The following is a 12,422-nucleotide window of genomic DNA, read 5'->3' as shown; positions in this document are numbered from 1 at the left end:
AAACATTGCCTGAAGTAAACCATTTCAACACTGAATCGAATTATTTCAATGGCAGACATCACACCTGTCTCACAGGATAAACTGAGTATTCAGACTATTAAATTCATTCAAGCGACTGTATTATATCCCACTACACCTTCTGCCTCGTAGGGGGCATTACGCTTCTTAAAACTGTAAAATCATTTAGCAAAATAAACGCATCAAATACCGAAGTAGTGACAGCCCCCGCTGGATAAGGCACTGAGGAGGTGAAGCACCTTCTTGCTGAACATCCTATACTATAAACTGAACAGATTTACCTGACGTGACCCCACTGAAAATGAAACAAATCCCACTGAAACCTGTCCATTTGGTGTCAAAGTTCATTTTTACACCTTGCCTGTTACGGAGCGTACAAGCCACGTGTGGCCCTTGCTGCCAGGCTGGTGAAAGGCTGTGACCAGGAGATCTGTGTGTTTAGCTAAAAATACCAGTGTGACAGCAGCAGCTGATTCCTGGCACGGGCTTTGCATCAGGGCTCACCGGTGAAACCCACCTCTTCAGGACGGTGGTTAGAACTGCTGTGCCTCAAGCATCTTCTCTCTTGCAGGGCCAGTAAGGACCTGGTACGCACATCGCTCTGCTGATGCAAGGCCATAACAAATATAGTGAAAGTACAGGAAAAGAGAAGCAGTGCCATCAAATGGAGGTGGCTGCGGGAGCGGGAGCAGGCAACCGTCGCACGTGCTGAAGGTGTGAGGCCACGGTAACTGAGGGTGTGAGATTTCTAAGTCACTGCAAGCTCAAGGAATCTCACTGAGCATCCACCCAAACAGTCCATCCTTCTGAGCCTCCACTCTTGCCAGCTGCGCTGAGGAGTAGTAATTTGCTTATTTGGTCTGTAGAGAGTTTTTAAATGAAGGTGATGAAACCATGTACAGTTTTTGATTATTTTTTAGGAAATGGTCACATTTCTGCAGTGCCTGAGTGGGTCCGAGTTACATCTGACTATACAACATCCATACGATAAAGCACAAGTAACTGCTTAGTGAGTTACACATTCACAGTTAGTGGGGATTAATGGAGTATTATAGCTCACTTATAATAACAGATACTAGTACTGGTTTCTTAACCAGCTCCAGAATTTATTTATGAGTACTGAAGTAAACTAAGCCATTTATAAAGTATGAAAAACGCATTTCAGCTGTTAACAGTTTATATCTATTTGCTTTGGATCTCAAAGCAAGAAGAGGTTAACTCATGGCTCAATCACAATTACACTCAGGCTGTTATTAAAAAGCACCTTCCCATCTCTTTCTTCACTGCATTCAGGCTTCCTTAACTCTTCCATTACCTGACGCTTTAATTCTGGAGGAGCAGTTTTAGAAAACTCATAAGTTTCTGTCAGGAAATCCAGCAACAGCTCCCCATCCGTGTTCCCTTCAATAAAGCAGCTCGTTATGTCCATGTAGGATGGGAGCTCGTGGAGCTGGTACTTCAGCCCAGCTGAATCCAGTATCCTTTTGATGTCAGCAGAGGAAACGTAAGAGGAGAGATCATCTAAAGGGAAGGAAGAACTGTACTTCTTCCACAGTCTTCCCCAGCCACTGGTTCCTGAGAGATAAAACACCAGAAAAATGCTCAGGAGTAAGGAAAAACACTATTTGAACAAATTATTGCTCATCTGGGTGTTTTAGCAGTTGTCCTTCTTGCAAGCAGGGTCTCTCCATAGTTGGGATATGGCCTGGAGCAAGGTGGAGACCTCCTTCTGTGCCTCAGGGCTTGGGGCTGCCAGAGGGGATGGACACGTTACCTACCCCGAAGCTCCAGCTCCCTGCTGAGGCCAGAGCAGCTCAGTGCACTCAATCTTCCCCTTTTCCATCCCAACACGCTGCACCCCCTGTTCCATGCACATAGGCAATCTCTCTCAGGCACATCCTCCTACAGTCCACATGCTGAACACTACCTATTCCTTGCCATCTTGATGTAAACTGTTCCCTACATTTCAGCTGCCTGTTTGCAAGACCAAAACCTCTCCTACTCTTTGACCTAATTGCTTTGTGGTTGAGCTACACATGAGCTTCACTGAAACACTTCCTGACAGTAAACTCTCTGTCACATGTAATACCTGGGATGCCAAACCCTGATCACATTGTCCATGCAACTGGGTGTGTGATGGAGAAAAGAGTGGGATGGGCAGAGCCCAGGATGAAGCTGCACCACCCTCCCAGCCTTCTGCCTTCGCTCCCGTCACACTCACACGCTGTTGGGCACAAGCAATGAGGGTTGCCCCTCACCCCAAGCAGCCCTCCCCCATGATGCTAGAAGGACATTTTGGCTGTGTATTGTTTGGCTGTGGGAAGATGAAGGGGGAGGAAGGAAAAGGCTCTTGTAGCACCGCAACCACCTCCAGAACTGGCCCATGCCAAGCCCACACCTCTTCTCCAGGGATGTTTTACAAAGCAAACCAGCTGGGTAAGCTGAAAACTCCTCAGATATTGCCTTTTTGTCTTTATTTTCCCTCATCCTGGATCTGTGATCCAGCATTTTTGCTATAAATCATTTATAAAAGGATCACCCAGAATGACTCGACGGGATGAAAATGACTTCGAGCCTAACAAGCAGCTCTTGAGAGTTATGACTATAAATCTCCATAACTACTAAAACCAGTTGCTGGGCGGTTTTGCAAATGCTTTATCTGCAAACAGTTATTTATAGTCAAATAAGCAGTTTGGTGTTTAGAAGAGGGGCTACAATATTTTCTTTCACCTGGTGGAAATTGAATGCAGAGCACTAATTGCAGAAAATTTGCTGGTGTCAGTGTTGTGTGACTCAGTGCCATCTCCGAGCCGAGCAATTATACACTACCTGAACGAAGCATTATTATAATAGCTCTCAATAGGCTCAGCATATGGCACTACTTTTGTTTTCAAGGCGATGTAAACAGATTTTTTAAATGTGTTAAAAATAACACCGCATAGCTCTTGCAACTCGCCTGCTCTCCCGGCAGGGACGGAGCAGGAGGGATTGCAACCTTCGCCGACTGACCAAGCTCTCTCCTATCAATCCTATTCCCAGACCGGCTTTTAATTAACACATCCTAATGTGTTTGTGTTGAAGATGACATTACTGTCATTTTTTGAAATGAGCTTTGTTCTGCTTATCTTTCAGTACCTCTTTTTGCTTCAGTGCTCATTTTCATAGCTTTTCTTCCTTCCCCTCTCTACACTCTTCTCTCCCCAAAGGTTTCCCCCTTCCTTTCCTCTCTGCTGTTCTGAGCCCTACTCCACTCTGCCATTTTTTTGCTGGCCCCACCAATTTCTGCTCCATGCCACTCCATCAGAAATCACGGAGTCGCATGGCCCAGAGAGGACTTTAAATACTTTCAACAAATTCAGATTTTTAATCACATTAATTTTGAATAGACACATGTTTCTCCCTGTATTCACATTTCACGAATATCCAGAGGGGCAGGTTAAGCAACTGGAAAAGAGTTTCAATTAACTATACACTGGTAATCAGCAATGGTCTGATATTATGATCCATTCCCTTTCAAAGAACAAGAACAGTAACTCAGGCCATTTCAAATACAGAATTATTGTAGTGGAATGCTTGAAAACACTTGGAACCAAAAACATTTTGGAGAAAAATAGTTTGAATAAATTCAGGTCAAAGAAGTGCCACTTTGCTGTGGATGCTTCAGGAACACAAAACAGGGACTTCATCGAGCACATTGCAGTTTGCAGACGCGGCCAAATTCAATAAAAAAATTAAGCTTAAACCTCTAAACAACTAACACTTAACCTCCCTGAAAAAACTATCAGATGTGACTATTTACACAACTAAAATTTCCATGGCCTGAGAGGCAAATTGAAGGCTTTCTAGAGTCAGATGAGTCCCTGCTGTTGCAGTATCTCTACCATACCTTGCCCACAGTATTAAAAGGTCATCGTTTACTCTGTTGCCACATTTGCCTCCTGGACTGACTGCAGAGCATCTCATCCAGATCTAAAACAGCCTAAGAACACTGTTTTCCACCCAAAAATGACGATATTAAGGAAATGGGCAGTTTGAGAAGAAAATGGACCATATGTGCTCTAACACCTGCTGTATGGCACAGCCGAGCCCCGTCGTAGCCGTTCGCTTAATGCCACAAGTCTCCAGGAGCGAGATAATGAGGTGCCCAGCCTGAAAAGCCTGTTACAGAGAACAGCAGAGGATGAAGGAGCTTTTGTGAGCGAGAGCCACGGGACGGAGCTTCTTCCTCGCTTCGGGGCTCTCTGTCCATCACCAGCCAGGCCGTGGGATGGGGAGGGGCTGAAGGCGAGAGGAAGGCATTTGATGCCCGTGGCACGGGTTTGCTGGCTGACAAAGCCTTCAGCTTTCCAACCTGCGGCACGACGTGCAGATTGCAGTGGATGCAGATGAGCAGACACGGTTTGTTACGCAGCCGCTGCACCTCTACAGGTGATAAAGGATGTTTTAAATTAAAATGTGCCTTGGTTTCTGACTGGCCTGTGTTGAAGTCATGGGAACCCCAAAGGTCCTCATGGCTCTTGTCTGACTGAGCAGCGCTGGTGAAGCAGCTCTCACCTGACACCAGGATAATGAGGAGCTTCGCCTGGGCTTCCAGGAGGCTGTGGAAATACCGGATAGTTCCTGGGACGTCTTTCACATAATACAGCATCTGGAAAGAGCAGACATGCTTACAGAGATACAGTGTGGGCCTGGTCAGTGTTATAACCGGTGCCACTAGAGAAAAGAAACCAAACGGGGGGCAATCCTGACAGAGGAGGAACGGGACAACAAGGGACATTAGCACAGCCCCGGGCAGTGGGCTCACACTGTGAACTCGGGGCTGTCACTGCCTTGCTGCTCTCTGGCTTTCCCAGGACCAAGCTCATGTTCATTCATTAACCTGAGATAAAAAGGTTTGCCTTTCTTAGCAGTGAAGATGGCTTGTAATGGCTTCGGTAAACTTGGAAATACAAAGGCAATCTCACAGAGAGGACAAGGAGCTTTGAAAACACTAGTTAAAATATATTTTTAGTTGACTGCCACCCACAGCCTGGTTAATAGGACTACTGTGCTCAGAGTTGCTTTGCTGTAACTCATCTTTCATTTTTGCAGTTCACTTATGCTTAAGTACTTCAAATTACAGGGAAATAAACTCACCTTTCTTCCCCTTAGAGTGGATAATGAGGTCACATACTTCATGCGTACTTTTAACAGCCAAGTCTTTGACAACATTTACTTTGCAGAGACTTTTACCTGGATCATGTGAATAAAGTCCCATTTTTTAGACTTCTTTTCTGCATTCATTCGACTTTCATATTCATAAGCTGTCTCCTCATGCCAGGTAAACTTTACGTTCTCCAGGTTTGATGTCTCAGCCACGCGCTCTAAAATACAGGAGAAGGCAGGACAGAGTTATCTCAATTGCAAATACGGGGCCGGTTTCCATTCAGAGCTTTAATACAGCCAAAATTGTATTAGGTAGAGTTTTGGTAGTACTTGAACACAGCAGTGAAATATCTAAAACCTTGAGCCCATATGTGAGAAGGGGCTGTCCAGTTCTTTGTGGGATGGAGTCTTAAGAGGTCTGATGCTTTCCCCTTTGCCACCCTCATTTAGGTTCCTCCAGTCTTTACCTGATTTAAACAAAAAAGAAACATCCCCATGGCTGGCTCAAGCTACAATAAAGGGGGTTGGCTGGGATAAACAGTAATGAGGCCACGAGCAGCATGTTTCTTGCTGAATGGGAGAAGACCTGATGGCCCCTTCGCTCAGGTACCACCGCAGACCCACTTGGCTGAGCAGAAGCCAGGCCATGGTGAAGTGTTTTCCAGAGACTGAACAAATACATACAGGGGCTCCAGGACGGATCAAGGGACAGAAAGCATTTTGGAGAGAAAGCTCAATTAAAATCTCTTGAAGAGGAGAGAAAGCAAATGGCTTGCTCTGAGAATGTGTCACGGGGGTGGCGGGAGAGGGAAGGAGCTTTTCTCTGTGAGCAAGGACCCAACTCAACATTTGGCTTCTAATGTGTTCAAATAATTTTTCAAAAGCCTGCAGTTTTGGCCAACTGCTCCAGGCAAAAGGGATAATAGTGTTTTAAATCGAAGACTAGTCTAAAGAGTGACACAAGGCTTGTTTTCAGACCTCGATACAATGCGCATCTGGCAACCGTGGAAAGCAGAAAGCTGGAGAAGTGGATTCAAGGAATAAGTTATACCGAGGGTCTAGCTCATCACTGCGTTTCTTTGCTTTTTATGGGAACAAAACTGAGAGATAATTTCATAATTTAGGGGATGCCGGAATACTAATGTCCATCTGCTGGCATATGGAGCTCATCTCGCTGCGCTCCTGCCTGGCGCGCGGGATTGCTCCAGGACAAAGCTGCCCTGATGCGATTCCTGTGCTTCGCTGGAGTTAACATAAATTTAAAACTTAAATGGCCCAAAGGCAGACTGAGCCTTAGCTACAGAACACATGTTCAAAACAATATGATTTGCTAAGACCAGCGCCTTTACACCACTCATCACAATGTTTCTCCTTTTGGGCTCTGATTAGGACATATCCCCGTCGGACGGATGAGAAATGCTCCATCAGTTCTTATCTCCTCTCTTTTACGGCTGGAAATGGGCCACCCCTTTCGGATGCTGCTGATGTTATTCTGCTCGCTTCCATTTATCAGTCACTGGCCCTGGCGCTTGCAGTTCAGATTTAATTTGCTGTTTTAAACTCCAGCTTCATTCAGCGGCAGTTCATATCACCGCCAGAAATAATCTGGTGCAGTCTGGTTCCGTTCAATTGTTACGCAGTCTGCGAGGAGACACTAGGAAGACAACCGAATTGCTTGCCAGGGTGGCCTTTTAAAGTCAAAATTTCAGAAACGGCAAACTCATTCTGATTATGGGAAGTTTCTGCCCAAAGCTTCATCTGAAGACAAACCATGTCACCCTAACAGTTTTTAAAAGTTGTCTTTAATTTTCTCCCAGGCTCAGACCAGGGTGTTGTCTGGGTCAGAAGCCAGGTGTGTGCCCTTGTTGGGTGCCCCCAAAACTGGACTGCCTGCAGTCGTGCCGTGCCGTGCAGGCAATGGCAGCGCGGCTCAGTCACGGTGTGACCGACATGCCAGCCACGGTCACCAAGTGACTTCACCTGGACGTGGACCAGGAATGAAGGAAAGCCACAGCCTGGCCACGGGGCTCTGTGAAGAGCCTCCGTCGTACGACTCAGCCTAAGACAAACCTCAGCTTGTCATCACTGCATGTCCCGGTAGGAAGTTTCGCTTGTGAGTGTGGCTTCTCCTTCCCAAGGAGAAAGTATCTGGTTAAGGCAGAAAACATAACTACTGAATCTTGAGAGGCAGAGATAATGTTTCCAATTCTCCACGGAAAATCTTAGGGCTCAGAAACCTAATTAATGATACCTACTGGGGACATGATTAATTACCAAATAAGAAAGTTTAAAGAAAGAAATTCAGATGAATATTTCATTTCTTGTTTAGCATTAAACTTAAAATAAGGACAACGAACATCTTATATTTTCTTTAACTTTCTTCTGATGGGAAACTCATTAAAGTAGAATAGGACCAACAGTTAGTTGGTGGTAGGTGGCAAGACCACCAGGAGGATACAGCGCAAATCCAGGCCCATGTAGCCTCTGGTACATGGCCCAGACAGGACAGAAATGCTTTGTGCAAGTGCCCAAACTCTCTTGGAGCAGATGCTCTGTTGCTCGTCCTTCGCCATCTCAGCCTGAAGCAATGTAAATGTTCCTGGGATTTTGCACGAGCCATCATTTCAAAGATCAGGTTCATGTAATAGAGACAGACACAGGAAAATTATATGTTTCCTGCAAGCCTTCAGTGCTTCCAGTGGCTCTGAACTCCCATGCTGCAGGGAAAAAGGGATTGTTACTATGTTGGTTTTTTTCTTAGGTTTCCACAAATTACTTCATACAGGGAGTGCTTCATTTTTAAGGACTTAAGCAAGAGGAAGAGTTGGAGATTTACAGTGTGGTTTCACAGTCTGGTGTTTACTCTGGTTTGGAGCATTTCCAACAACACAGACTGCTGACGAGGTTCATTCATTGCTGCCAGGTCCACTCAGCAGCCGTTTTCTGGCGTGGTGTGCTCTGCTCAGGGCTGCTCAAGCCTGTGTGGCGCAGCCGGTGCCACCTCCACCCACGACCAGAATTACCTGCTAAGGTAAAGCCTGGTAGGTGCTAATCCAGTGATAATCAAACTCTGGATTGATATTTAATGCTGCCTTTGTAGGGCAGTTTTACCAAAGCATCCCTGCTAACGTTCAATCCTCCTTGGAAAATGCTTGGCTTTCCATTATGAATGTTGTTCAAAACTTTGGAAGGAAACAAGCTGTAAGCTGTGGAGCACATAGCACAAATCTCTCCTATCCATTTTGCTCTTCTTTCCATGTTTTCTAATTCCAAGGTTGGTAACTAATTTAGTGCAACAATGTGAGGTTTAGCTATTTGTTGTTATTTTGAAATGATTTTTAAGATATGTGAAAATTACCAGGAGATGCTAAAATTTTAACTTTGATGTTGAGGAAGGATCCTGATTCAGTGCAAGTTGAAGAAGAAAAACTTTCTGAAATCTGGGGCTTTTACTCTACTCCTGTACAATCACCCATGAGTTCCCACTCTGCTTAGCTTTTAAAGTCTGTCTAGTCCAAGCGCTTGCCACACAGAGTACTTTGCAGTGTAAAAGACTAAGATTTTAAATGAGAGACTGAACATTGTTAAAAAGCAATAATAGCAAAAATGACATAAAATAGTGACTTTTTAACTTTTAAGAGCCAACTCTGTCAAGAAAGCATTTAAATGTGAGGTCATCCACTGTCCAACTCATTTTAATGCATTTAGCATACCTAATGAAAAATCAGTTTATTTAATGTAAGAATACCTTTGTACTTGAAGATTTGGTCAGGACTCGGCTCTATCACATCGTTGTTGATGGTGACCCCTGGATATCTGGCTTGTACTTTTGAGAGGATCAGGAGGTCAATCTCACCTAGGGAAGCAGGCAACGTGAAATACAAGATGAAAGCACAGCTTGGGCAAATGTTATCTCCAACATCATCACATCCCCAGTTTTGAAGACCGATGACTGCCACTGATGTACAGAACATGTACCACACCGATACATGTAGCTGCTTTGTGTTCTCAGCGGATTGCCACTGAGGGTTTAGCGCTAGGATTTGAGGAAAAAATTAAATGGCAGTCCCAACTATCTTCATTCCTCCTCTGTGACTACCACCATCAGAGCCAAGGGAAAACCGGACACAGCCATGCACGTGGCGTGATCTCATATTTTCTGGACATGGACTAACCTCCCAGAGAAGATCCTGAACAACTCTGATGGTACCAGTTCCGATGGTCCCATGTCACCAGCAAACCTGGCAGGATTTCTTAGGAGTCAGTAAGAGCGTTTTTAAGCCAAGCATCCCACTGGTTACCAGGTCATGTGGGTGAGGGAGAAGAGAATATTTGTTTAAACTGGAATCAGAAACAACGTTCATGTCTGTTTGTCTTTAGTGTCCTCTGACTTTTTCCATAAGTAGGATAAATAGTGCACATACCATTTATGTTTATCTAACCCCTGTTTACAGAATAACCCAGAGCTCCCTGCACGTTCTTTGTGAGGAATAGTTCTCTCTGGATACTGTTCAGGCTGGCTGCAATTATTTTGCTAGTGGAAGTACCAATAGATCCAACATTTCAAAATCTAAAAAGAGCTGCCTCACTCATGACCACCTTTCCCAACCCACAATATAGGTAGCTCAGGGAGATGATGCTCCTGACTGAGTCGTGGATCCTGGGACAGCATTACACTGCCTTGCTTAGGTTTCTTAGGGCTCACTTCTGCTTATTGGGCTTGAATAAATTTTAGGTGGAAAAAGCAATAGAAGAATAAAGGTAGAGAGAGTGAGGAAGAAGGTAACTGTGATCAATAATAGACCCAGAGGTCATGTTACAGACAAATACTCAGCTTCTTCCTGGAAGGTGGGCTTGTACTTGCACACAACCACGTTACAAAATTCCTTACAAATTAGCAAAATGAAACACTCAACAGAAGATCTTGCAGTGAACCCTGATGGGCAGACAGGCCCTTGCTGAAGGACTGTGGAGGGGTTGCTCTATTTGTACAACCTCTGCTCCCGAGTTCCCACCACTTCAGCGTTACATCCATTATACAGCAGATTCGAGGTAAGAAAGGAAAATATTGGGGGTTAAATAGCCGCAATGTGTACCCCAGAGCTCAACCCAGCACACCAGATCCTCACCCAGGAGGGTCCTTTTCACTGCAAAGAGCTCTCTGCCTGCTCCTGGCCCCACCACACACCACCACGGGTCAAAATCAGGCCCCCCCCAGCCCAGGTCTCACCTGCTCCTTAACACCCCAAGGATTTAACATAAAAAGTAAGGAAAAGTGTGATTATTTCAGACTTGTGTGTCTTTCTTAAAGCAACTAATAGCACCAAAATTTACATGGCAACTGAGCAAGCATGTTCTTTGAGGGAGAGAAATTGAATTTCTGAAGGAGCAGAAATAGCTGCAGCTTTGCTATCACTGCCAACCCTGTATTTTGTTGAAAAATCAGAGCAAAGTCAGTCATCTGCAGGATGCCGCGGTAAAATCTGGGAACACAGAATTTGAAATGAACCACTGCAGTATTTTTGATTATTTTGTTGCCTTACCAACTTTCTTTAAAATGGATTAGCCCTTTGAAAAGGCTATGCAGGTCCTGATAAAAAAAAAAAAAAAAACAACAAACATTTGAATTTCACGTTTCCATATGCGGATAGGTTAACATATTCCCTTCCACTCTTCTGTGGCCAAACCACCCTTGTACTGTTTTTAACCAAAAAACACAACCCTTTGATTCATAATTTAATCCACAGCCTTAATTGAGTTCAGTTAGCTCTTTTATATGCAAACAAGTGTCCTGAGGCATTTTACAGTCAAATCTGTGGCAGCTTGCGTTATCAACAATTTGGCAATTAGGCTATCCGAATTATTTAAACTCTCCAACACAATTACCTTTTAAAGGCTACCACTATGTTCACCATTAAGTTTCTAATTAAACATTTTACGTAACGGGATAGTTTATCGCACAGTTGTGACTTTATAGCGGCGTTGATGACTTTTATGGTTTTTAAAGGTACAGAGAGCAGCGCGCTGGAGTGTGAACTTAATAAGGCAGAGGCTGTGGGCGAAGGCGGGCGCTGTAGATGGGCGGGTGTAATGGGATATGATGCTACATTAAATGGTTTGCTTGTCTCTCGAGGTGGAAAAGTGGAAAAGAAACACTATTCTTCCATGCTTTTGCCTGGCAAAGCACAGGGGCAGATGGGGCCAGGGCAGCAGCTCCATGATTCCCTCTGACATCAGCCAGGGCTAGATGGGAGAATGTGGGAATTTGCTGCCTCCTCACCACCCGAGGACCCTCAGGGGGAACCAGCCAGCAAGGAGTGGGGTTTTGGTGGTGTTTGGTTGTTTTTACATGACAAAGTGAGTCTTGTCTGCACATTAATGATCATGCTAAGCTGGAGTGTCCCTGGTTAGGTACCTCACTAAGTAAAGTGTCCCTGTTAAAAACAACAATTTTTTTTGGCAGAAAAATGAATTCCCTTGTTTGGAAAGCAGTGTTCCTGCTCTGTCACACTGTCTGTTTTAAAACTAACACCCACCATTTACATATAATTACTTACTAGGAGAGACTAACAAAGCTGAGATTAGTCTTTGGAGATGGTATGGCTAAATCATTTAAACTGAATTAACTGTTCTTACAAAATTTAATTTTGATCAGCTAATGAGCAAGGCAGAATTAGAAAGCATAGGCTTTAATTATGAGGGAACTTAAGCAAGAATTTAATGGGAAGAAGCCACTTGATGTTCTTGGTTTGTTTTTCCACCCAGTGAACTTCGGATAAGATATTTGTTTATTCTCATTTCTTCTGGATCCCTTTTGGAGCTTATGATTAGCTCCAATGTTTTGGGTGACAGGAGCTCCAGGAGGGGCTTGTGCATTGATCATGGTCAGCAACAGCGTGCAGGCAAAACAGAGGTCAGCTAAGGCTGTCATGTAGCAGGACAGGAGGCAACAATGATGGGTGTTACCACATCAGTAAATAGTTACAGGGGAGAGTAATCCTAATGCAAGTGAAAATTTAACATTCCGAGGAATCTAAGACATTATGACACCTTTTTCCCCCATAAAATCACTATGGGGCAGTTCAAGCCTCTCTCTCCTTGAGGAATGATGTCACAGGAGGAGGTTTCTCATGGAGGACATACAAAAATCAGGGTGGGGAGGCGCACGCTATTTTCGGACAATGTGATCATAGAATCATAGAATCATAGAATCATAGAATGGTTAGGGTTGGAAGGGACCTTACAGAACATCTAGATCC

The 12,422-nt window shown here is 44.4% G+C and overlaps 1 protein-coding gene across 1 annotated transcript in view; it reads right to left on the bottom strand.

The window, feature by feature from the left end:
- Positions 1-1,237: 1,237 nt before the first annotated feature.
- HNMT (histamine N-methyltransferase) overlaps positions 1,238-12,422 on the bottom strand; it is a gene marked incomplete at its 5' end in the record, with an annotated part of 11,941 nt that continues 756 nt past the window's right edge. Inside the window, 4 exons of the mRNA XM_010151117.1 lie at positions 1,238-1,593; positions 4,573-4,666; positions 5,251-5,381; positions 8,912-9,019. Of these exons, the coding sequence (XP_010149419.1) occupies positions 1,238-1,593; positions 4,573-4,666; positions 5,251-5,381; positions 8,912-9,019 (689 nt within the window). The remainder of the gene's footprint in view (positions 1,594-4,572; positions 4,667-5,250; positions 5,382-8,911; positions 9,020-12,422) is intronic.

The sequence above is a fragment of the Eurypyga helias genome, unplaced genomic scaffold (genome assembly GCF_000690775.1).
Source record: "Eurypyga helias isolate BGI_N326 unplaced genomic scaffold, ASM69077v1 scaffold28704, whole genome shotgun sequence".
NCBI classification, from domain to species: Eukaryota; Metazoa; Chordata; class Aves; order Eurypygiformes; family Eurypygidae; genus Eurypyga; species Eurypyga helias.
The sequence above is the reverse complement of the archived record's forward strand: the minus strand, read 5'-3'. Positions and strand labels throughout refer to the sequence as shown.